General features: G+C 36.6%; 1 protein-coding gene across 6 annotated transcripts in view; it reads right to left on the bottom strand.

Moving 5' to 3' along the window:
• CACNA2D3 (calcium voltage-gated channel auxiliary subunit alpha2delta 3) overlaps positions 1-27,563 on the bottom strand; it is a 467,821-nt gene that overhangs the window by 97,186 nt on the left and 343,072 nt on the right. For all 6 annotated transcript variants that reach the window (XR_005103980.1, XR_005103978.1, XR_005103979.1 and 3 more), the window contains 6 exons: positions 25,970-26,041; positions 25,113-25,193; positions 21,028-21,102; positions 7,773-7,856; positions 1,611-1,682; positions 1,318-1,379 (listed from right to left, as the gene is read on the bottom strand). Coding sequence is in view for 3 of the 6 variants with exons in the window: in XM_037385921.1 (XP_037241818.1) it covers positions 1,318-1,379; positions 1,611-1,682; positions 7,773-7,856; positions 21,028-21,102; positions 25,113-25,193; positions 25,970-26,041 (446 nt within the window). In the remaining 3 variants the exon portion in view is untranslated. The remainder of the gene's footprint in view (positions 1-1,317; positions 1,380-1,610; positions 1,683-7,772; positions 7,857-21,027; positions 21,103-25,112; positions 25,194-25,969; positions 26,042-27,563) is intronic.

Raw genomic sequence — 27,563 nt, 5'->3', positions numbered from 1 at the left:
TTGGTTTTTAGTCTACCATTTAACCTATTCAAGTTTAATGAACTGGTTGGGGGATCCCACACCTCTTCCTATTGAATACATACACAGAATACCTTCTGGCATTCATTAATTCAAGGGGATCATATCAGGCTAGGAACCTGCCAGTAATAAATAAGACTGAGAGTGCGTGACACTAAGTACACGCAGAGACACCAACTCCAAGAGCACAATCAGTTGCTACAATCAACAGGTCAATCTGGAAATGGGATGAACAGTAAACCTCTTTGGCACTAGAGTGTACGTTTTAATAAATGTGGCCCCTGTTGTCTTCCTGAATCTATACTCCTAACCATCAAAACCGCATACAGACCATGCTGAAAAACACAGGACACGTTTCCTAATATATTTCTGTCCTAAGAATCAGAAATTGCCCTGCATGAATATATGTAGCCCCGTATCTGTTTACTAAACAGGCAATGAATGACAGTGCCACAGAAAAACAACCCCCCAAAAAAACAAACCGAAAAACAACCCCACCCCAAAAATAAAAACAAAACAAAAAACACACCAAGTTTTACCATCCATATGTAAATTTTAACACGAACATTTTAGAGATCAGAGAAATGTGTCTATATTTTCTCTATGTGAAAATGTAGCTCAAGTTCTGTGAAATGGTTCCATTGAAGAAAATTTCAATTGAGTGTTGCAACTATCAGCCTCCTGCTTTAAGCATAAGGTACAGTTAGTATTCTCTCATTAATAGATTATTTCTAATTCAAGTATCAGCATTTTAAAAGTGACTTCCTGTCTCTCTCTCTCTCTTTTTTTTTTTCCTCTTAAGATGCATGCCAAAATAACATGGCTGACTTACTCAGTTTTAGTTATACAAATACACTGAAGGTAGTTCAGAGAAAAAAAATATCCAAACCTCAAATTGGAAATGAAATACTATCTCATTTTACATTACATTTTTGTTGTGGAAAAAAATCAAAATGAGGCTCAATATGTAGTTACTTAAATGGATTACAGTATTTATAGCTCTCCAAGTACTTGCAAAAGCCTTTCGTTGAATGTAAACCTCAACTGAATATTTTTTTTAATGAAACGTAAGCCATGACAAACACTGTGAGTTTGCCTGTGTGAGCTTGCACAAACTTTCCATCTCTGGAAATGCTGAAAGGAATGCTGGTAGGCTCCTTTTCCTTGCTATTTTCAGCATTGTCCAGGGATATTTCATTGTCAGATTTTGCTGATGAGCTTTTAATGAGTTCACAATCTATGTATAAATGCAAATCCAATGAGTCTGATGAAATGTCCATTTATTATGGTCAGCTCTACCTGAATGGAGTACCCTTGATGTCTGTATAATAGTAGTCATTTGTCATCACCAATACCCGCTTCTAGATGCAGAGCAAGAAAGTCAGAAGGGGAGGGGAGAAGAAGTTAGTTTGCTATAAGAAATGTATAAAAGATCAAGTGGTTAGTCATTGATAAAATTACAAGCAATGTTTACATTCAGTGAGTAAAAAAAAAAATATACTGCAGTGAATCTTATTTATGGAACCTTAAAAATCGTTGAAAAAATGAACTGCTTGCTTTATACCATTGGAATAATATTTTATACATTTTACCCCTTTGTCCACTGTCTTCTTCACTTCCATGGAGAATTTCCCGGTTTTCCGATTCACCATTGCATTTCGGAGCTGAAATGAAGGAAATGTGTGTCAATTCCTTTATTTTCATTTTCTGTAATTCTTTGAACTCTGAGGTCTCTGCTACACTCATTTGGCCTAAATAGTACTGAATTTTCTTCGTTTCTTCATTTTCAGTAGTTCTACTATATGCTGAACAATGCCCTTACAGATTTTATTTTCAACTGCATAGGCCGAGACTCCTGCCACGCAACTGTAGGCAAGTTGCTGACATACGTAAGATAGGAGCTTTCAGCATCCTTCATAGTAAAATAGCTCTCTGAGTAGCAATCTGGATCTTACTCTGTGGGATAAACAGTGTAACTGACTACGGCACAGGAAGATAAGGACTATGTTCCCGGCTGGATTTAAGTGAAGTTAGACCAGGGTTTAGTGTTTAGATACATCAACAATTACACATATGATAACAAAGTGAAAAAAAAGAAAGCCCCACTTTCCCTACACTATTCATTCTGCTTCTGCTTGCTATTCTGTGTTGGGCTGCATTCTAAACTAGCACCAGAAACTGCATCAGAAATTAGAACTAGCAGAAGAATGACAGCTCGTTTGATCACTAACCTATTTCAATGGGAACACACAGGTGCAGTACTCTGTGTTTCCCTCTGGTTGTCCATTGATGTCCAGGCACCCCTTGCAAGGTAATAAATTTTCTCTAATGGAAGCCCTAGGTCAGTCACGGCTTTAAGAATTGGCCTGGAGCTCTCCCCCTTAAAGTCATCCAAAAGATGTTTTAAATCCCCTTCAAAAGCAGGTCTCATTATTGTATAAACCAAAACCCCAATGCAGCTAGGGAAAACAGAAAATAAATGAGAAAGGGTTTATATGCAATGATTTACCTGCTGCCTTGAGAGCTAAATATGTTACTTTCTAGATTACCACAAACACTGCTTTTCAGTAACTTTATTCTAGCCTCTCCATGAGCTGCATGCTTCCAAATCAGTCCTGCAAAGTCCCTTACCCATCACCTCTAAAAAAAATCTTCCCTTCGCACACCTGTTTGCTCCCTAGGAATAAGGAGCCTTCCTCCAGAGCACACCAGCCCACACAGTTGTTTTCTTAGGTGAACATGCCATGATGATGAAGAGTAAAAAAAAAAAACAACAACTGTCCTCTAGATCTATAAGCCAAAACAACGTGCAGTGTCCCTGACAATGCACACACACTGTCCTGGTGGCAGGGTCTCTGAGCTGAAACTGAAGAATGACAAGACATGGTTTTTGAGAAATCCTCAGGGGTTTTGAATTTGCCTATCTATCAGTTCTGGGCTTTAGGGAAGAAATAAAAAAGCTCCTGTTTAGGAGTTACATCGTCTGCATATGGAGATATTTTATTTGGATGCTATTAGGTTTACTAATGGAAGAAGCAACCTCTGGCTTATTGTGGTAAAGAGCACCTCTACGTTTTCTGCAGCAGTAATTTTCATTACAATAGGAAAATCCCACTATCGCTAATCAATTCACACTCTGTCATCACTAATCAATTCACACTCCCTCTTCAGGGTTATTTAAAATGCAGAATAATATTGACAAAATGAGCATTTTTATCTCTTTTCTATTGCTTATCTATCTGAACACAATTTTGGACATAGTTTTCTTGCTGAATATATATCTCCTGTTCTCTAGTACCTCATGCCAGATTGGGAAATTCAGTCAGATTTTAATGAAAAATTGTGAAGATAGTCATATCAATGCACTCTGCAGGCTTTCTGAGTGTGGAGTGAAGTGAGAATGATCAAACTTGCCAGTAAAATGTCTGGTTTTATTCTCATGAACAAGTTGAGCGTGGCTGACCTATCAAAAACTGCAAACTTTGCAGCTCTTTAAATTTAATTCTAGGGCATCTAGATTTGAATTAACAGTCTTACTCTTCTGTCAGTGAGTGTAAAAGAATAATTTTTAGCTGGAGGCATGTATAAAATAAAGCATATATTTTACTGTAGATTTTTTTTTTAACAATACATAATAGGCAATTCTGGAAATAGTTTCCCATTTTAAGTTTTGTGGTTTTGGACTTGGAGAGCTGGTCTTAATTAACCATCTACTTTCTAACATTCACAGAACAGTTCCATTTATCTTTAACATGGTTTTCATTTTTCTCCTATTGGTGCCTGCAACTGTCTAAGACCCATTCCTCCCACAAGCCTCAGGCAAGTCATAGATTTACTAAAAGGGCCTCCAAACCCCCGGTAGTGTTTAAGATCAAGTCTGCATATGGGATTGAGAGTTTTACTTTTCGTCTTTTTTTTTTTTTTTTTTTTTTTTTTTTTTTTTTTTGCTTGCCATGATTACATTTCTTGGCTTTGTAATCTGGTTTCTCGGCTCTTCTGCAGTTTCATCTCCCCCCTAAAATGCATAAAATAAGTACTGCCTCAGTTGGCTTCAAGCCCCAGAACATTCATTCATGGTCTTTTTTATATGGAAAAAAATATTTCATTCAGCTAGAAATTATAAATATAAGAATTTTAAGGAGCTAATGAGAAAAAGGTTTCTGTCCAAATTGAAGCTTCTTGTCTTTGGTGCTGCATATTCCCCAAACTTTGGTTTCTTGTCTTTGGTGCTGCATATTCCCCAAACTTTGCTGGAAGACACTGTTAGTTTATAAGCTGATGCCAAGATTTCTATTGTTAATAAAATGCAGCAAGATAGCAGGTGCTGTTAACCTGGAAAATGAACTGATGAATATATATCTACACCAATTTATTTCATGATGAAAAAATTCTAACCTTAGTTCTGTCACCTTTTCCTTGCTGAATGACCAGAGAAACCTCTTCAGTATGCATTAGCATGCATTATTACTCCTTCAACCAAATGTCTTCCAACCAATTGCTAACAGCCGAGTTTCACTGCTATAGTATGAGATCATTCTATATTTTCAGAAAACTATGAAACCATTAAATTGATGTGGTAAAAAGTAAGAAAAAGTCTTAATCAGCTTCCACATCAGTGTTTCATGGGAGAAAAGAATACCAGTAGTAGTCTATGTTATTAAAAGCAGCTATATGAATACATTAATTCTTTCCCTCTACAGTTGAGCAACCAATGCTTTACTACCCAAGCTTGTAGAAAATCAAGAACATAAAATCCAAGGTCTTGGGTGAAGCAGAGCTAGATGTAACTCTTAGCAATAAGTTACCTAACAAAGTTTTAAGTCTCCTACACAATATTTACCATTTTCACTCAAAAGTAACAATATTAAGGAATTACTTATTACAAAAGATCAACAAAGATAACACACAGTTTTTGGACACTCATTTGGATCCTCACATCAGAAAAGTTGCATAAAGAGATGGATTTCATTACAATAATCTACAGAACTTCCTTCAAATTCCATTGTCATTCTAGCTTTAATGCTAATAATGACTCTGCCTGTAGCTCCATTACTGTATTTCACATCTCTTTTTTTCTGCTATTAGTATTCTAACCACCAGCCACTCTGAAGGCCTTAGTAACACAGCATAACTGACTTACATATTATTTAACACAAACACAGAAAAACTTGTAATGATATACCAGGCTTATTTGTAAAAATAGCTGTAAAAATATTATTTGTTTGACATTGCATTTTTTCCTATTTAGATATTTGCGTGTAGGTCTCCACTTGTGTGTGGCCTTGCCGAAGTATTAGGACAACATTTGGAATGTTAATACATTTTTCTACAATATTTAACCTGTTTTTTCAGATAACACTTGGTCACTAGTCATCAAACAGCAGATGTGTAGGCTGTTTTACAAAACCTGTTTATCGGGGGATTATTTATCAAAGCATGCTTGTTTTTTCACATGTGCATTTGTGAATTATTAGCATTGATAGACAGGGATCATTCAAGGAATTTACTACAAGACACCTGTATTACAGGAGTACTAAACATTTTGTTTACTGCTGGTCCAAAGCTACAACGGAACATCCAGGTTTTTTCTATTATGTATTAAATATCAAAATTAATTTAACTTACACTTTATCTATTTCTCTACTCTTACATCTAGGGCAAGAGACCTGGATCTTTTCTACAAATGTAATGCTCAATTTAGTCCTATTTTTAATGTAGATTAACTTCTTTTCTCCTTCAAAAGATGAAGAAAATGGAAAGGTTGCTTGTTTCTATGTTACCATTACAAAATAATTTTTAACAAACTATTTTTTAGGTGAAAGGGAAAGAGATAAAATATATGTATGTACCTTTCATTCAAAATGTAAAGTAAATTTTTTTTGCACCCTTTGGATAGACACAACTCAACTTTTGCTAGAAATTTTCAGAAAAAGTGGCTGATCTTAAGGGTTTCAAGCAAAGGAAATGCTTAGAGTGAGCTGAGTCTGGACTTTTTGCTTTCCTGTGTATTCAGATAGAATCTCAATTATAAATAAAACTTGATTTTCAATGTCAAAGAAATTGCTCAATCTTACATTAACTGAAACACTGAATTTCTACTAAGATACGATTAAAAATGATTAAACGTGTAAATATTAAGCAGATAAATTATTGCAAGAAATAAAACAAAAAAAACCCTCCCAAAGATAAAAAATAAGAAAAAAATTATGAAGGCTCAAGGCTGCACCTAACTACAGCAATAACATTTGAAAGGAGAGAGGAAATTTTGAAAGGTCATTTGCAGAGGAACTGGTTGAGTAATAAGCGATCAAAGATAAGAGAAAAGCCTAGGTGTAAAACATGAAGTCAATGTGATTACCAAGACTGCAGAAGGCGGCTACAGCATATGAAAATCTAATGAGCAAGCCTTAAATAGTGCCTGCATAGAAAACTGCACAAAGGTATATGTAAAACTTTAGAAAAAAGTTTGAGAGTGCACTCCAACACAAAACTAAATAAGGAAGTAAGATAGCCTCCTAAGAGGGGTTGAGGATAATCTATCACTTGATGAATAGACATTGCTTAAAACATAAATGAACTGTTTCTCTATTAACAAAGGGGGTGGAGAGAGGGAGGAATGCAAGATATATATTTTGCAAGGGAGAAAGAAAATACAGACTTATGTCAGAACAGGGATCAAGAAATTAGTACATCTGAAGACTGACAAGACTCCAGGGGCAGCCGTACGTGATCCATCTCAGATTTCAGGAGAACATGACAAAGTAAACATGGAAACCTTTAGTGCATATATTCAAAACTTCTCTGGAAAAGTAGAGGTATGAGGGACTTGATAGAAGCTAACATAGTACTGATATTTGAGAAGGGAATGAGGAGACATCTATGAAAAATACAGACATGCAGTCGTGACTTTGTCAGTAGGGAACTTATGGGAAAAACTAAATTACAGGACAGAAAGGGGAACACCTGGAAAGTTACGATTTAATTAAGGACAGTCAGCGGAGATTCACACAAAACGAATCATGCCTAACAAATCAGATTTATTGAGGAAGTAACAGAAAGACCAGGCAAAGGTTAAGCCATGGGCATAAGGAAAGCTTTTGATACAGTACTGCAGAAAAGGCTAAGCCTGCAAGGTAAGAAATAATAAGATAAAGAGTGAAAGACAGAGTAGATGAAGCACTGAAAAATGAGTTTAACTGTGCATAACAGCTGATAGACATAGAAGGCATGCTTCTGCAGCTACCCATATGTCTGAAATTAGGAGTCTGGAGTGAATCCTTACTCTGAACAGAGGTCAAAGAATCCAATTTTGTCTGATGTTTTTTTGATTTTGTACATTAAAGAAAACAACTCTCATTACTGTGCCATTAAGGAAAGAGAGATCTCCCGGAGAGAAGTTAAACTCATTCCTTAATTTCTGAGTTTCAGGGGTTGTCTGGGCCAGCTCTAAAGAGATATTCTATTCCCTTCTCTAGCACTTTATTGGCTATCCAGCAAAAATACACAATGGGATGCATGGAGAATGCAAGGGTGATTTTAGTGAAGATACAAAAACTCTGTCTTTGTGGTATGTGCATAGGTAAGAAAGAATCAATACGTAACAGTTACAGAAATCTGAATTAAGTAAAAGGGGCTATTGTCCTTCCCTTCCTGAGAGCGGTCAGGTGGCCTCTCTCATGACTATTCACACAGTTTCCAGATACAGTAGTGGGATGCAACAATCTTCTGACAGGGTTTTGAAACACATCACTTACCACATCATCTCTGTCTTCCCACTCGACCTCAGAAAGATCCACACTACTGTAGTTGGGCTTCCTTCGTTTCTTCCCCTCTTCATACTGGCATAAAAACAGGTGAAATATTTAGCAAATCCCATTTTATTTGAACAAAGATTTTGTATTAGAATATTTAAAAAATTGCTGGATGTGTGCTGATTGTATGTGATAGGTATAACAGTAGACAGCGTAATTCATACAAAGTGCACCATATTACTGCATAAATGTCTGTGAACTAAAAACCTACATGGTTACGTACATAATCTCTTGCCACGATACATCGCTTTTCTTGATGGACACACTGGGAAGTCAAACAGCAGTTGTACCTTCTTCTCCCCATATGGAAAATATGTGAGACATTGATCTTGTAGTTTATGTTAAACGTCTCATACTAGCTCTTTCAGCTGTACAGGAAGTTATATTTACTATAATCTTATCAACAAAATGTTTACCCATTACTCTTTTAAACAAGATAAGGTGCAAGTCTTGGGAAGTATGGTGTTAACATTTGCTGACACTCCATTTTATCTATGACTTCATGGGGAAAAAAGTAATGTACTAATAATGATAATTTATAGGTTTTGTCACTAGTCACTCTTACACTGTAAATCTCACATTTAAAATAAACATTCTAGTGACAAATTGATTTGACACCGAGGTGTTTATTACGTAGGAAATTCTGCCCTCTGCTGAACATTCAAAATCAGAAAGCCTAACTAGTATAAACAAAATCCTTGCTCGATGGAAGAAAAATATATTTAGAAAAAAACCTGTGAATAAAGAACCTAACTGGTTAAGAAAAAATACAATAATATATCTGGAAAAAAAAAATTGGGAGAGGATCAGCGTAATGTGAAATCTGGTCTTTTATCTGTTACAATGCATATAAGTGGGAGGGAAAACCACAAGACTTTCTAGGAAGTATGACAGAAGACATTGGGATACTGTGAAAAATCGCCAGATTGTTATTGTGGCTTCCCAACAACAGTATCATAGAAGGACAGAAAATGTACTTTGTAAGGCAGTATATATAGCTGATTCTCCTCCCGCAGGGCAGGACCAGCTATACCATAAACCAAATCTGTCAGTGTTTGAGACAGCCAATTCATCACTGGGGCCAGTGGTGCAGGAACTTTCAATCATATTCTGCAGATTACAGAGAGACTAGAGCAGCCAAAGAAAAAACTTGCTCTCTGAGCATTAAGGTTATTCCCATCCTGACTTTTTCCTCTCCAAATTAAAAGATTTTTATCTGAAGTCCACAGTTGCTTTTGTAGACCAGAGTATTTAAAACTAGGCATGACAAAATCCTCCTGAAGAACAACAAACTCTTAAAAATATGGACTACTAAATCATAGTCACAATGAGATTTCAAGATAGTGGTAACACTGAAAAGTGTTTTTTTAGCACAGGCTTCACTGAGCCTCCTTCATTTTGGCTCATAACACCTTGAATACTCCAATTATTTCTACAGATGATTCTTTCGGGAAACTATGTGGGAGAAATCCTGAGTCAATTCTCATTCCTTCTTTTGAATAACAAAAATATCCCAGCAACTCTGTTGGTGTAAGCCTTAGACTAACATCTGAGAATTTGGGCAGATTCTATTGAAGAGTACATTCATGTGCTTTTCTTGCCCCTCTGCTAGAAGCCACCATTCTTGAAACAACAAGGTTATCTACTTCTGGCTAATGCTATTCAACAGATGGATAGAGAGATGTAAAGAATTTCTGCTTTCAGCACATGCTTATACACTAGACTGCAGCTCAGCGCTACAATTAATTCTTGCTATGTGACAGCTCTGATAGCGAAAGAGATGACTATACCCAAATACTGAGGAACAAAATTTGCAGCCAATGTACTTAAATCTCACAAGAATAAAATATGAGAGGATAAAGTCCAGTTCATTAGCAAGGCTTGATTTTCGTAGCGATGTTTTGCAAGCCTTTCATTATGGCTGCAGCTATATCAATATTATCTTTAATCTTTACAAGGAGTAATTATGTCTACTCTCTGTGGCTGCACCAATTAACCAAGCGAATCTTTGTTCTGATTTAGTCATTCTAGAATAGAAATGGCTAGTCAAGCTCTGAAACACCAAGAGCTGAAAAGTGTTACATAAAAGTTAGCTGTGATCATTTGAGTAGAGCAAACAGCTCTTGTACTGGTTCCAATGTTTAATTACATCCTTACTCACAGATGTTGAAGAGCTTCTGGGCTATACTGCATTCTCAGACACATGTGCAAATCCTTACTTATGACAACAGGAGCTGATCTTGTGTGTCTGACAGCAGAAGGAGGCTTCAAACATAAGGCGAACCATTTGCATCATATTGATTATGGGGTTTGCATTTATTTTTATCATATAGCTTCCACACTTCGCACTCAAAGAGGAAAAACAAAACCCAAAAGTAATCAAATGAGAAGCTGGATAAAACATTCAAAGTCCTGCAGCAAAGCCAGAATTGGAAGCATTCATGTCTTAAAAAATCAAATAAGCAGAAACAAAGACAAAATCCCAACACTCGAGCAAGGGAAAGGGTCTATAAGCACTTGAAGGAACTGAAAGTGCAGTTTTTCAACACATTTAGGACAGGAACTAATAAAGTATTGAGATGCCAAGCCCCTCACTCAGCTCTTATATTTCAGGGGCTACTGTTTAATTGCCTGCACAGTAATTCAGTAAGTGAAGAATAGATTTATGTTATTCAGAAAAGGATGGCAGAGAAAACAGAAGCCAACTTCAAGCAAGGACAGGATACCAAAAAATAGCAATTATTTGTGTGTCTGGGTAACTTTGCTTACAAATCTAATCTTAATGAAGATATTACCTTATTCCTAGCAGTAAATTTACCTATCTTCATGCATCTGTAACTAGGGCCTAAAACATAAATGCAAATAGACCAACTGTAAAATACTTCATAACACTGCTGTTTAACTAGCCTCTTTCTAGTTTTACCACTTAACTAATGTCTTAGAAAAAGTTATTCGTGGACATAGAAGCAATTTATTAACTTTAAAAAGTGACATTCATCTATATCTTTTTCTCTGGTAGCAAACCTAACCTAACTTTTTATCTCTGAGACTCCTGGGTGAAGTATAAAATACTGATTGATGGCTGAAGCCAAACCCATCTGCGACATTACTATAAAGCGCTGAAACAAATTATTAAGGGACCCACTGGGAAAGACAGAAACTAAGAGCTCTACCAAATTACTCTGATTTAAGTGCATGAGGAAAAGAGTTACATTTAAACTCTGTGCTGTTAATCTGCTTTGACCAGTCTAAAATGTGTGGTGATATCATCTAGTAGTTAAACCCTGGAGGGGAAAGAAAAAAAAAAAAAAAAAAAAAAAGATACTGAAAATTTTAAAATATCCGGACTGCAATACAAGCATCTTTTAGTCTGCTCAAAACTACATGATAGATCCAACAATTTTTTGTTTGTGGAAAGAACACAGGAAATGATTTTGTTTGGTAATCAGAATGAGATTTATCTTACTCAGTGTCTTTTATTTGAGGCTTGGCCAAACTCTTATAGCACCGGATGATTCAAACAAGGCGTGATGTATACTGTTTAAAGACTGAATCACATTTTTTCACCACCCTGTGTACAATCATTTACATGTGCCATTATTAAACTTTTTGCTTTGATTTTTTTTTTTTTTTTTTAACACGAGCAGTCCCAAACCATCTGCATTGAATATGACCAGCCACGTGTTTATAAAGTCAGAATGTAGCAACCCGATCACTGAGGGAGCAAGCTACATCTTAACAGCTGCAAGCCTTGGGTCTAAGGTGATTGGAATTTCTCAGACGTGCTCCATCTGGATAATGGGGAGATAGGAGAGAGTAAGTTGCTGTGATAGCAGCCTTGGAAGTATCAATAGATTTCAGTGAAATTGTTTAGCCACACTTGTAGAATCATCTGTGAGAAAACATTATAGCAAGAAAATTTACCTCAGCCAAAAGCTTGAGGTAACAATTATGTCAAGGGAAAGCTCTTCCTTGCCAGACTACTGTCCTATGTACAGAAGTAAAGAACTGGAAACTAAAAAAACTTCTCCAATCTTAAAATACAGCATCAATTGATTAAGTTTCATCTTTTTGGATTAGTACTTCAAAATTAGGATAATGTATTAATCTAAACAGAATATGATAATTATCCCAATATTTTTTTTATTTAGAGGAGACAAATTTGAACAGATGCAAATAAGGTTTGCTAAGCTTGAATTCTACGTAATTAAATACACAATACAATTGCATTGTAACTGTAACTTACATTAAGCTATCCTGTAAAGGTTATCTTGTCTACGAAGTTTGATAGGAAAGGATGAGTGAATAAATATCGGAGGACAAACATCATTAACTAAAATTACACACTTTCCGTATAGTTTTAAATAAAGAGACACAGACTGAATACACTGTCATTATTGCAATTCCCCAGTCTAGCCAGTTATTCAGCTACCTCCCTTCACTAAGATTCTGGACTCTAATGTTACCACTTATTTCTTGTCTAGTGTAGCTGTGATTGACATAATGCAAAGACTGCAACTGTTCAAATGGAAACTGCATTGAACCCCACTGTACTGGTCAACGCCATAGCTGATGGTGAGACCTTTACCAGCTATCCATCCTGGCATAAACTGCTGCTGAGTCACACTGTCCCTTATGGAGGTGACTGTGAAAGGCTAAAGCTCCTTTACACCAACTTTAGGAGCAGAATCATCTGTTTCTGCCAGCAGTCCTTCAAGAGTGTCCTCTTTGCAGGAGCATACTGCTGCTTCCTTCCATGGCTGCAAAGGGGAGCATGTCCCTGAGCCAGGCACTTCTCCCAAAAAGAGCCGTGCCACTCTCTATGTAAACAAACGTGCAAAGAAAGGAGGGGGAGGGGGCACTTCCTTCCTGCTTTTCAGCAAGGCTTGTAATAATTCCAAATTGCAGAGTTTGTAAAATATGGATTAAGTCCTTCAACAGTAGTCCATTAATAAAACAATAGCTCTATCATAAAATGCTTAGAGTTTAAATACTATGGGACAAAGACAAGATAATGGAAAATATAGTGGAAGGTCGTGAGAAGATCGGGCAAGAGATCGCTTCAGTAGACTGATTCGTACTCTGACATTTAAAAAAAGAAAACTACAGGAAAACCAAAACAGTAGTGAAAAATTCCTTTTGCTGCTTCACCTGTTTATATAACTTCACCCACAGTGACTGAGCTTTCGTTCACCACACATTACACAGCCGCAGAACATTCTGCCGGGGATACATGTGAAGCAGTATCCTACCCCAACGTAAATCCCTATTGCTTGGCTTTTAAGCTCTTTATTTCATGTGGACTTTTTTCTCCTGCTCACATGATCCTAATTTGTCTTTTGTGATACTTCTTTTTCACAATATGCATCTAGTTTGCGGCCTCAAATGATCTTTTCTTGACCTGTACTTAATCTTGCGTTTGTAGAACAGGTGTCCAGCCCAAACCAAAGTTGATTTCTATTTTAATATTAAAAAAAAAAAAAAAAAGCTAACAAATTTATTCTCTTAGGAAAATAGGAAGAACAACTTCCCTTTACAAAGAGAGACTTTCATGACAAGCCTATTATTTAAGATGTCAATCCAGAAGTTCCCAGGTTATGGTTGGCAGTAAACGGATTTTTTTTTGACTAATTTTTTCATGCCAGATGGCAGTGAGAAACTGCCACACTATAAAATTTGCAGGAATATGGCAGAGAAAACCCAACAACAGGAGCCATGTCATTTGCTAGGGAAAAGAGAATAATGCAATTCTAAGTTTCCAAGCAGAGAAAAAGTAGGAAGTTAGATGTACCATGTATGCAGAAGAGCCCTCTAGTAAAGTAATAGAAGAAAGTAATTCTCATGCCACGTGTATTTAAATTACTCTGTCTACTTACACTCATAACGTGTTTGCATTACAAATGGTGCAGTGATGTTTAAGTTGATGAAACAAAAAATGGAAATATGCAGGGTGAGGTAAAAGCAAATACAAAAAACAGCTTTAAGTCACACACCTACAGACTAGACAGAGTACATCAGCTGAGCTCACATTTTCAGGTGGATTGCAGTTGATTAGCAATGCGACGTGTATGTGATTTACTCCACTGAAAAAAACCAACCCCTCTGTTTAGGATTTTATTTGCATTCTCAGGACCTTATCATTTGGGATTATGTAAAACTGGCAGCTGCTTATAATTATTTGGGGTTTGAGTAGAAATAATTAAAAACATCTGCCTTTATCTTAATACTACCAGACTTAAACCCATGAGCTCAGTTATACCTAACTTCAAAGCTGAAAAGCAAAGAATAAAAGAAAGCTTCACATATTGCTAACAAATTTTCAGTGATTCATTTATATGTACAACCAGTTATTCACCAGCCTTCAAACCTTTAATTATCTTTTAAATATATGTAATTTTGCATTTCTAATTAGATAGCAATTTAATGCTCTCACAGGGATTCAGATGGGCTGTCCTTTTTGAAATGTAAACTCCAATAGGAATAATCATTGGCATTGAAGTGATTGAATTCTTCAGTTATTTAAATGAACGTGAGGCATTTACGCTGTTCAAATCATTTAAATATTCTGCTGTCAGCTACAGCTGTAGAGTTTTATGGAGTCACTGAATAAACCAAGGGTAAGTGTAGGTTATCTTACGTTCCAAGCGGGACTCCCCAGAGAGAAATGAGATTTGTTGCTTATGAAAGGCTAACGCTGCTTAAGTGGGGCATTAATGTTTCCCCTGAGACTTGGATTTCTCCGTTTTTCTATATTAGGAGAAACAAATTTTCCCAGAATTTACAGCTACAAAAGACTTAACACTGATCTAGCAATCTTTAAATATACTCCAGGTCCTTTAGCTTAATACGATATATCGTGACAGTCAACATTCTAAGTTTAAAATGGTAACTTGCTCAGGCAGCTAAACCACCAATATAATTTGGTGAGGGTATTGTGATGTATACACAGGCTTTGATTTCTGCGTGTAACATTCTCTGTTAAGACTGATCAAATTAGATAAGCATGCGCATTATTTTATAGAAAGCAACATAGCAATTTAATTGCTTTACAGTGATAAAAAGAGCATTCACATACAGCCATTCAAAAAATCACCGTTACTAGCCTTCCAGAGCTTATACTGAAGGTACAAATATATACCTTGGTCTTCTCAGAGAGAGAGACGATTTTGATTCAAATTCAGAAATATTACGAAATTCTTAGTCATCATGGATGTCATTAGATTGATTTGCAACTCATAACACATTATTAATCTTACACTTATTGAAAAAAAAGGTAGAAACTGAAAAAAAGTTGCAATTTTATTCCATAGCATATGCATTTGTCTTTAAATGCGTACTTCCTTTGATTAAGGAACTTGAACTCCTTGATCAGGAACTTCAAGTATTCTACCCTAAATGAACGTAATAATCATTGAAAACAAAGTCTCTCATTGCTCCCTGAACAAAAATACAAATTCTATTGCCAACTACAAATCAAAAAAGCCACAGACTTCACAAAATCTACGAGCAGCATTGCTATTTATTATTCATTGAAAACCACACGAATATTTGGGCTGAGAGGCAACAGTATAACCCCCTAACGCTAGATAAGATTCACAAAGGTGTCGATCTGTGACTATGGCAGACACTAATCTTTCAGTGGCATTCCTTAATTTCTCTGTAATCCCACTACACTTCCCTAAGAAAGCAGTTTTTCTCTGGCACCAACATTTAACAGACTACACAGTGACAGTTACAGTAATGAGCAATCAGCCACAATTAATATAGTGGGATTTTTACTTGGATGTAAAAAGTATATATCGCTTGTTTATTCCGTTTTCCTTTACATTCAATAAACTCATTTCTTTGGCAAACTGTAACATCACCATGACACATTCTGCATTTTGAAGTGCAATGGACCAGCTCACTGCAGGTGCCAACAGGACACTGGAAAGCAGCAATGGACTGTGACACGGCCGGGGCTCAGGACAGCGTTGTCCCCAGGCACGCACCCAAGCACCTGTGAGTAGCTTCACAAACCACATTACTGCCTTGAAAAGCTCGAAACTCACTTTTGAACTCTCAATCAATTCTCTCTCTCTCTCTTTTTTTTCCCCCCTAAACAGTAAGCCGTGGTTTTAACCAAAATATCAAATTCAAGATTATGTTACACATATTAAAATATTCTCTCGTGGGAAATAAAATACTACTCTGTAAAAATACAGACTTTCAATCAAAATGCAGCATATGGGAGCATTCTGACATGACATTATAAAAAAAACCCAAACAACCGAAGTATTGCCACCAGCTATCATTTCTTGAGTTACCACTGGAATATTTTTGACTGGCAATGCACCCTTATAAGGGATGTCACACGTAAAAACATTTAAAAGGTACTAGTCTGTGATGTAATTTAAAGGGGGTGGGGTGGGGTGGGAGGGAAGTCTTCGAAATAGAGCAAAAATATGACAAAGGCTTTCTTTTTTTGCCTTTTTTTTTTTTTTTTTACCTCCATGTAGCTTGCAGTTGCGGTGCGTGCCTGGACGGTAACCCCGCCGCCGGCCGCCCCGTCAGCGGGCGCTGCAGCGCCCCCGGCCCGGCGCGCCCTCGGCGGTGCTGTGGCGCCACCTCATGGCCGCTGGCCCGCAGCGCAGCCGCCGCCCGCCCGCCGGGAACACTGCCCGGGCCGGGCCCCGCCGCTTGCCGGGGTCGGTCACGGCCAGGACAGGCGGTCACCGCGGAGAGAAAGCCGGACGAGGGAAGAAAGAGGCTGCCAAAGGCAGGGGAATAAAATCTGGGTCCGTGTGCTGCAAGGCACGGGTCATTTGCACTCAATCATTTCACTGGCAAGGCCCCACACACTATCGCTTTTTAATCTCCGACAGGAATTTCCAAGGGATTCCTTATTCCCTGCTCGTCATGATTTACTAAGTCCTTTGTCAAGACTCACTGCTGTAGTAATGTCTTTTAGAGTGGAAAGTAACAAAAAGTTCTTTCCCATCCCACTATGGCAACAGTCACCCCTGAAAACTTGCAGGCAGCACAGAGCTGGAAAACCTGGAGCCCGCTCCAGCAACTGCCATAAACCTTGACCAGTACTTCCCACAAATCTCGACCAGTACCTCCCATAAACATCGACCAGTACCTCCCATGCATCCAGAAAGTACCTTCCCCTTCTCCCTTCAATTCCTGCCACCAGCTGCCCACATGTGTGCAACCCATCAGCCCAACTGAAAGCCAAGTTCATTCAAAAAAAACCAACAACCAACCACCAGCAGAAGAAACAAGGGAGGAAACCTCCAAGAAAAACATTTTTAAACATAAACCCAGTAGGGTAATCAGCACAAAAATGTAGTTAGCTTAATGATTAAATATATGGGTCAGCATCAGATAAAAACGTGGTGCAGCAGGAAGCACTCTTGCCCGGCAGCTGCCGGCGATCCTGCCTGTGTGCCATGCCCCCCAAGACAATTCCTCAGAAAGCAGCACGGCAGCTCCAGAGCCAACAGATAAAGCCGCTGGGGTTAGTAACGCAGGAGTCTAGCAATTTTCTAGCTTTACATCACCGTAGGAATATATGATAGCAATATAAACCAGCGTGGATCAAGTAATCGATGTAACTTGAACGTAAACTCTAACTCACCCAAATAATTTTAGATAACACGTTTGGTGCACCATCTCATTCCACTCCTACATGCCTATTTTCACACACTTATTGTCACAAATTACAGGAATGTTTTGCCCCTGGTTACAATGGTACCAGGATTTGGCCCGGAATATTAATCTAAGGGCCAAGCTAGCAGTCACTTTCACTCTCAAAAACTCCACTGAAATCAGCAGAAGACTCCCATTACGCACTACTGACAGAACCCAGCAAAATGACCCAGCAAAAAAATGAAATGAACAGACCATGAATATTTCACAATGAGTTCCCTGTAGCTGACAGCTTATGGGCTACTGCCCAACATTTTGATTTTAAAAAGAAACTGTTGTGTCAGGTAATAAGAGCCTTGAAAATGTACACTGGGGCGCGGGGCAGAAACCCACCTTTTACCTCATTAAAACACACCATCCAACAGAAATGAGGAAGGAGGATAACACCCTTTGTCAGACTGACTTAAAGCTATCTACCGTTCCTGGTTTTCATTACCTTGTCTTTATTAAAATACCTATTCAGTAACAAAAAAGTACTAATATTTTCGAAGGAAGTAATTTGCCAGAAGAAAAAGGGACAGTACAGCAAATGCATGTTTTTTCAAACTCTTACGATGTAGATAGGGAACTTTCAAGTATATATTCCTATGGCTTGTAAATATAGGCTGTCAGATGTACCTGTGACACCTGAAGACTTCAAAAGTATTTTTAGGAAACAAGACCAAGTCATGATTTTAGTATTATGAAAATTAAGGAATGCTACAAAAACCAATACATTTATATGAAATTAATAATTGGATATTAAAAAAAAATCCACCATGGATTTTAATACATACAGATATAAGAAAAAAATATTCTGAAACTAGTGGCCAATCATCAATTAAAAACAATTCCCTATCACATTTTTCATTGCAACTGCTAAAAATTGTGAAGACAACTTATCCTCACACTGGCATTTCTCCCTGCCCCCAAACCCCCCACCCCCCCAAAAAATAAAAAATGTTTAATATAAAAGTTTGCATTAAAGCACAAGAACATTTATTTCAACTTTTTAACCACTGATGTGAAATAACTTAACTAGTCTAATACACATTTTGAAATAGAAAATTGTAGGAAAAGGTAGAGAATGCTATGGCAGTCAAATTTTAGATCTAGTCAGGGTGCTTGTAACTTTGGCTCTTTTAAGCAATTTGTGGGTTACATCTACGGTGCAGCTGGATGCCAGATAAAAGCAAAATTACACAAATAGTCACTTGACATTGATGAGCTAGCTGAAGGAAAAAAAGCAGTGAAGATGCAGCAGAAGAGACCTAAGGTGCATTAAAAGTCTATGTATATAATCCAGGTGCTCTTAGGGGATTTTGTACAGCCCCTATTGCTGCCTCTTCTATGCTATGGTTACCAAATAAAGTTCAGCAGGCAATCTCAGTCAGAAAGAACATGGAAGCATGGATAAATAAGAGGTCAGAAAAATATAGGCGTGACAACAAAATACCAAAATGCAGAAAAGAATAGAAAAACATTGCAGCAAGACTGAAAATATTGGTTGTTTATTGTGATGAGAAGATTCAATAAGATAACTATCACAAATTATTACACAAAGTAAGAAATGGAAAGTAAAATATAGATCAGGAGCTTCTGCTTCCCATATTCTTAATATAAGAACTACTTCTAAAGAAATTTTAAAATCAAATTCAAAATAAAACCTGTGCATAAAATTGTTACGATATGAAAAATCACTATTATGAGAAGTCAAGCAGACTGGCAGAAATGAGTATGTTATAATGGATAACCAAAGTATCCACTCTAATAAGTCGTAATATTAAAATGTCAGAACCAAATATTTATGAGCAGAAGCCTATGTGGAATTCTTAAAAGTTATACTGAATGCTGCAAAATTTTCCACATCCTCTTAGCTCCTGCACCTTCCTCAGGAACAATCATGTTGGACACTGCTGAAAATGGGATTCTGAACTAGATGGGTCTAGGTGTGGTGAATCGATCTCATAAATCCTAAACTTACATACTTCTCAAGTATGTAAAATCTTGTAGAGACAGAACACATTTTGACTGAGGGGTGAAATGCTCTGGTATCAATTTAGAGTTTTCTATCTTCCTTAAGAATAAACCGCTTCTACTGAGGCTGGAAGTTTTTCGCTTCCTAATATTTATGTATTTGGGTAGCAAAAGTCTTAATTCCCATAAAACAAGAAGATACAAATTCATCACTATGTCAAATAATCTGTGGGGTGTGTAGAGGTGGAAAGAAACTGTCACTGGAGCATGTTAATTTATCTGACTGGGGTCTGAGCTTTCTGTACCTGGATATATAGCTTTAGTGGCTCGCCACTGGAATGGTAAAAAAGCCAATGGTATAATGTGAGAGAGCTATTTCTGATAATTGTACTGCTTATTGGTCATTAATCTGCTAAATTCTCTACAGGTATTGTTTTCCTTTCCACAGTTGTGAAAAATTCTACCATCCAGAATCATGGGTGACATTCTTAGAAGAAAAATGACAATTACATCATTTATTTTAGAATTCATTCTGAGATACTATAATGTCTGCTTTGCTATTAGATTGTCTATCCATTTTACAATGAAGTTACCGAGAAAATGTTTTTCCATTCACCCTTGGAACCTCTCTACTCCAGTTAAAAATAAATAGGGAAATACAAATGTTCATTAAGTGTGTGATTCCTAGTCCAAATCTTAGAAAGACAAATCCTTTTGCTGAATTAAAACCTCAGATATACTAATGACTTAATAAATCATACTTTTCAATAATTTTATTTTCATATGAACTTATTAATCCAATTAATAATTCTCTTTTCTACTAAAATATGGCTGAAATCAGACATTACTTGAAGGGTCTGAATGAGAAATACATATGGCATCCATGTGTATACAGCAGTGGAATTATTAATACCAATGCTTTGCTAAGAGCTGATAGTGATGGAACACTTAGAAGTCCTGTACCTAAACAATGATGCAATCAAGAATGTAGCAGTTCTCTAGGGTGTTAAGTTGATAAACATTTGTGTAACAGGCACTTCTATGGTTTTTTTCCTGTGATTAATGCAAACAAGATGATAAGGGAAACTAAAGGTAACATTTGCTGCTATTTCTCTTTTAGTACAAAAGTCTCTTGTGCCCTATTTTGCTTAAGAATATGCTTTATTGAAATTTCTACACATATATTAAATTAGCTTTAACACTTTAACATGACAAATAGGGGTTATTACACAGCGATAGAGCATTCCGGCATTCCATTTCAACATAAAACGAATATAATTACAGCAATTTTTGGCTTTGCCATTTTGCTGTAATGGAGGCCTACATCTTTTGCAGAATCAAATTGTACATTTATTTTCCTTGATTTTTTTCACACTAACCTTTATTTTCAGAGGTAAATTTATCAAGAATTATAATATTATAAAGCCATATATAAATAACTGGTCTGTTGTATTTAATTCTTTAATAAGTATTATGTTAGTCACACTAAAAGAAAAATAAATGCAACATATACAGCTAAATAAAATAGATCAGTAAATAGTATTCTTACCAAAGGCCTAAGTTCTGGATGAGTTAAAATATATCCGTTGTTTGTAATTGCAAAAGCGTATCCATGAATACCTAACTGTTAAAGTAAATGAGAAAGAAATACTAAATTAGCATGGTGTCCAGTAATTTCTTAAACAAAAAAAAAAAAAAAAACAGGCAAAAACTTAGTTACCCAGGTCTTAAAGCTGGCATTCCTAACCTTTGTCCACATAGTATTTCATTATGACATATGCAAAGCTCTGATCCTTGACATTTTGTGAAAATGACAACCTGTCATGGTGATGAATTCAGCGTATAGAACATATTTTAAATGTCACACACACTTTGCTATCTAGGGCACCTCTATATGCTTTAGGGTGAATTAGATATGAGACATACACCATAGCATGTGACAAAGCAAAGGGATACCAGAATTTAGTCATAAAATAATTTAAGTCAATGGTACTGAATGTACAGTTATAGTGAACAAACAGTGGCCTGTTGTAAGAGATGTTTACATCTTCCAGTCTTAAAGGCATTTTACCTCTCTGTGAATTCAAATTCATTGGGAGCCACAGAAGGCAGCATATTTCTACTACAGAAACTTTGCTAAGTTTACGTATTTGTATCGAGTGGAAATATGGGAGATAATTTGAAAACAATGAAATGCTTTATGAGGCCTAACAGTATATGTAATCAAATTTAGCACTGTACTTATTTAAATAATAATACCGCTCTTTTACCAATATGCCTATTACACAGTTGATGGCACCCACTGAATGCAATAAATGTATCTTCAAATCATTCATGTGGTCATTCAAACATCCCTTCTTAGCATAAACTTGCTGCTAATGTAGAAGCTTTCTGCAGCTTCAGTATGCAACTTTTACTGTGCAAAGATACATCTCGCTATACTTTCACATCCTTTCTTTTTTTCAGTTCTGAAGTACCATAATATACCATCCCATATATCTTTATTTAAGTATCTTAATGCACTGAGGTACTAAACCCCAATGAAGGGGAAAAAAATAACCAAAACCCAACCCCAAAACTCCAGAACTATTTTGCTTTGGTATTTACTTTACATTTCTCACTACTAATAACCTTTTTATTTTACTTCAGTACATTCTTAAATGTTTCGCTCAGGTGGGTCCTTAGGAATTTGTCTGGCATAAAGCAATGTGAGTAAGGTTGACAAGTCAGAATCATTTCTAAGATGGGACAGCAAGTAGGACAGCAAGTCTGTTGGCTGCTGCAGTTTTCTGGAAATATAAACCTGAGCATGATATTATGGCAAGGTCATAGGGAAAACATATGAAGTAGATTTATACTGTCTTTCTGTGAACGATTGTATATGGTCAACTGTATCTGCCATACAGAAGATTGTTTCATAAATTAGTGGGTTTCCTAAAGCAATAAACTTCAGTGAAAGTAATAGAAGGTGATATGTTCTTGGCATCTCTTCATAAAGGAGGGATAACCAAAATAATAACAGCGGACATATTTTACCTATTATAGCATGACAAGTGAACTAGCTGTTGGCTAAATATCAGATCTCATGTATAATTGTCTGTGTTGATAACTGCAGAATGACATCCAAGTCAGGTAAGGAAACAAACGTGGGTGGTATACTTCACAGGAAAAAAATATTTGCCTATTTGAAGCATACCCAGACTCCAAGGGTAGTATTTTAATGTGTTGTGCAATATGTGAAATTGCATGCTCTCTGCACTTAAAATCTTTGGTTTGAGAAATACTACCACTTACAGCAGCACTGCCACTTTAAACCTTGAACTCTGTCTCTAAATGACAGATTCAGAAATGAAAAAACTTTTTCTAACTGCTGTAAAATGCCACATGAAAACTAAGCATTACTAAATCCAACCCTACCTTATTCAGGGGAAACTGCCACTGACATCTGGGGAAGTTTAGTCTAGATAATGACTGCTGAAAATAGCTTATTGTATCTTCCTCAGCATAAAATCCACCTCATCCAAGCTGAGTGAATTCCAGGTCAGCAGAATACTATTTCCAACCAATCATTTTATATCCCTGTGTGAATTTTATTTCACATGCTGCCTCTACAGGAATGGGTCCCGGGGTGATTATGCTCTTGCAATTGCACGGTCTTTTCACTGTTCAGAAATGTTTACGGTATGTGAGACTGGAAGTTATAACTCAAGTGATTTCACTAACCTAACTGTATTGCATGATACTGGTGCCTCCTGTAATAATCCTCTCTCACATTACATCCTGCAATATAAAACATACCTTAAAATAAAAAGTCTAATATTCAGAAAGAGGATTGTATATTACTTGCACAGAAAACTAAGTCTTAAAAAATATTATATCAATACGACAAACCCAGAAATTCCAATTTTCCTACCTATCTTCTCCTTTTCTGACTCCAGCTCTGCTGCAATACCTGTTACTCAGGCCTCAGACTCTCTCTGCGTTCTTGTATTTAAACTACGTCCAGATCTTACAGCTGACTTCTGAATAACACCGTTGTGACACAGCCTTTTCTATCCAGCTACGTACAGACAGGCTTTCATTTCTACGGTTACTACAGTGTTGTTCTTCCTTCTCACTATGAATGAAACTTGCTCTACCCATAGCTCCTTAAAAGGCTGCTCCAAACATTGTTTCCATTGCTCCAAATTTTGCTCCTTTCTCGTCTGCCTTCTACTGATTCTACTGATTCTGTATTTCTGCACACACAAGTATAATAGAAGCTGTGGTTAACTAACTTTGGTGATTAGGGCACTGAGACTTTTCTCTGTTATTAATCCTAACCAGCAATGTCTCTGTTTGCTATGTTTTGATATCAGTGTGTCGTCATCTGCTGCCTTCTCCCATAGTCTGCAAACTTTTTTCCAGCTGGGAGAGCTTTTCTGTTCTGTTTGCATAGCATCTAGCCTAGCGAAATCCAGGTCCCAGGAAATTACTCCAACACACTTTGTCAACATTATTGCCAACATTGTATGCATTACTTTTATCAGATTCTTGTTTAATATAATCTTTCCAGTTACTGCATATTGATCTACCAAAACAATTTGGTAATTGATAATGTATTCAAATTAGAATTAAACTCAATAGATTTTTTTTTCTCCTAACTAGTATTATGTACAAAAACATGTAGGAATGTTCAAAGGCACTCACAAGCCATCTTATTCTTCCAGTTTCTTAGAAATCAGTGAATGAGAGCATGGCAGCCAGTTAAGTGGAAAGTATGACATATAAAATTATGCTCAATACAGATACATGTCAAAATGTAGCTACTGCAAAATAGCAAAAAAATTCTGCTAGGAATTAACTGGAAAACATCGATTTAATTTTCATTTGTAAATAAAACAACATAATAAAGCATTTCAGACACAAAGAAATAGTGAAATACTAAGGTATTGCATCAAATGTAAATGAAAAGTAATTACATCTTTGCATTTGCCTGAAGCCTACTTTTACTGAGTTACAAACATCCCACAGTAGATTAAGTACGTGAAATTTTGAAAAAATTTATGATGATTAGTTTTTTAAGCATTTTAGAGTAGAGTTGTCTCTGACTTTGTAAAACTAAGTAGAGGGAATTTTCTAGCAAATACTGGGTAGGAGCAGAAGAACCACTAGTCTGCTAAGCAGGAACTCGTTCAAGTTCCCAAAATGTCCCACTTGCTTGAATTCAAGTAGATAACTAGTCTGGGACATGGAATTTGAACAGAAAATGCCACACACAGGCAGGAAGCCTACAGTAATATTAAGGATACATTTTTATATGGTTTTCATACAAATTCACAGAAGTTTTCAGTATGTATTTCTGGTTATTTTGTGTGGTATTCTAGTTATACTGTATGGTTTAATCATTTCATTGATTTTATTACAGACAATATTACCTTCTAAAACACACTGATTTGCAAAAATGTGAAGATCAAGGCATATATTAATTTTGGTATTAAAAACTTCACCCAATCTCAGACATTACAGAGCTACGTTTCCTGAGGAAAATGAGTGAAATAGCGGAGCTATTTCAATATAAACAATTTAAATGTGCTAAATAAATTATGTTATATTATACTGAGTATAGAGGACATGTTATCATTTGTGTATTACCTTGTATTTTGGAATAGTTTTTAAAAGCTCTTTAACTGGAACATCTGTGCCAACTACTCCCAGAAGAATCCCTTTAGATCTCTGAAAAGAACAATAAAAGATGCACTCGGAACCACAATAACAATGAACATTTTCACTGCTCATTTCACATTGCAGCTACTCTGCACAAGTGAACAGATAGACAAATCATTTAAAAAGTGGGGAAAGCAGGCACTGGTACAACTCATCTGATCAAATAGCTATTTAATCAATAACATTGCTCCTCTCTATCAGCAATTCACATAGAAAAGGCATGCAAACTTCTGATAGCTATTGAGCCCCTCAACAGAAAACTTCCTCATGCAAAATAGGTTTTGATTTAAAAACACATTACTGCCTTCTTTGCCAATTTCTTCTGCAACTTGATAAAAAAAAGGAGAAAGATTAAGCATTAAGGGGAAAGTACGTGTCATTTTAATAACCTGTTAAATTAACAAAGATAAACAGATCTATACATATTATACATATGACTAATTACATTCTGAGTTTATGAAATAGAAGCATATGAGTGCAAAGAAGAAAAGGATATAAAATATTTGCTGCAAAAAGGTAATATAAAAGTAAGAAAACCCAAAGGCCCACCATCATCTGAAATTTTGTCTTAGACATAGGGTTTAATTATTTTACTATGGTTTCTAGAGTACAGTTATTTGGGATTATTTGTCCACATTTTTATGTTAACATCGGGTTATTAACTGCAGACAAAATAAGAAGAGAAAAAAGATTTTTAGAGTTGGCTAAAATCTTATTGGGTCCCTGAAAGCAACTTCACTGCAGTCACCCCCTTATCACATGACAGAAATAGTCTGAATACTTACAGTCTCATTTTGCTTACTAAATACTGGCATGGCAACAGTTGTCATCAACACCAATCCCTGATCATCAGCAAGCTATATTTGAAAAAGAAATACTATCTCTAAGAACTAAGGAACAATTACAGACACATGATTGCATTTTTCAATTACATTATCTTAATTTTCAATGAGATAAGGCAATTTATCTAAATGACACTTGGGTAGTTAGACTTGCAGTCAGTGCAGCCCAGCCCAAGCTGGTCTCCACATACCAGCTCTGCCCACCCCACCATCTGCACTGGCAGGAAAGATGCCTCATCTTCATTCCTATTGCAGTGTCCCATGACAGATAGAAAGGGGCTAAAATGTGGATTGTGGAAGCAGCATGTGCAGTAGCAAAGCAGTTGGAGCTCTGTTCTACATCTTTCCCAGTGTCAGCTCTGCCAAAATTGCCTCAGGCTGTTTTCTCCCAGCAAGGAACAAGAGGTCATGAGCTCCATACACTTTGCTCTGGTCCAGACTGAGATCTCATCAGCTAACACAAGCGGCAGAAAGGATGACCAGCCAGTTAGGATCCCAGGAGCATCTTTGCTCCATCTGGTTTCAGTTTGCTGGACAAAGAGGTGGCATGAAGCATTAGATGATTCTGCACATCAGGTTTGAACATATTTCTTCAATTTAGGGAGAAAACAGATCTCCTGACCTTGGTTCCATTCAAGAGAAACATGTAGAACGCTTATCATTGGCCATAAGAGCGTGACATTGCTCACAGATATCAACTCCCCAGATTTTGAGAACACAAGTCATATATTACTACCAAGATATTTGATGAAGCATGTTTCATATTAACAAATCAGACAAAGTCTAGAACTTTACATGTCTTGCAGCTCCCAGTCTGCTTCAGGAGGGTTTCAGTTTCCTAAATAAGTATATTTCCTGAAGCATGGCACCATCTCACTTGAGCAGTAATGTTTGCAGACACCAGACGGAACACAAATGGGGTTTAGTATCAAGAAGGTTTACATCTGATAAGGAATCAATAGGGATATGAGGTGGAACCAACTTACGATCATGTTTGGGTTTGTTTGTTTGTTTTCCTTTTTAATAAAAAGAGATATATCTAGCCCTGATATGATCCTTGCTCTATCATGAAATAGTAAATTATTAAATAAAAACGCCAACAAAAAAATCTAAACCAACTACTCTACAAAACACTGGGAGTTCAGAGGTTGCACTTGAAAATCAAATGGGGCTGAACTAGCATCAGAATTTACTCTCCTTGGCCAGAGTAGTACAGTCAAGCACGCTGACATGATTTGTATGGAGAGGAGCCTTCTGTGGTATGACAGTCAATAGTCCCAAACACATACATGTACACTAGGAAGTGAAAAAGCATTCTGCTGATTATGGGGTGACATCTTGGAGCGTTCAGAGATTTTATATGATTGCCCAGGGTTGTTGTTCTCTGACATGTATTTGTCAAGTATCCATTTGGTATTATTTTATGAGTCCACTCACACTCATGAGATTAGAAAAAATTCATCGGATAGGATGTCAGCCAAGGGACTGTCAGTAAAGTTTTAGTGTGTTTGAAATTCTTCAAATGGAGAAAAAAATC

This window comes from Falco rusticolus, chromosome 4, assembly GCF_015220075.1.
Source record: "Falco rusticolus isolate bFalRus1 chromosome 4, bFalRus1.pri, whole genome shotgun sequence".
Lineage (NCBI taxonomy): Eukaryota > Metazoa > Chordata > Aves > Falconiformes > Falconidae > Falco > Falco rusticolus.
Note: the sequence above shows the minus strand (reverse complement) of the source record. Positions and strands in the feature narration are given on the sequence as shown.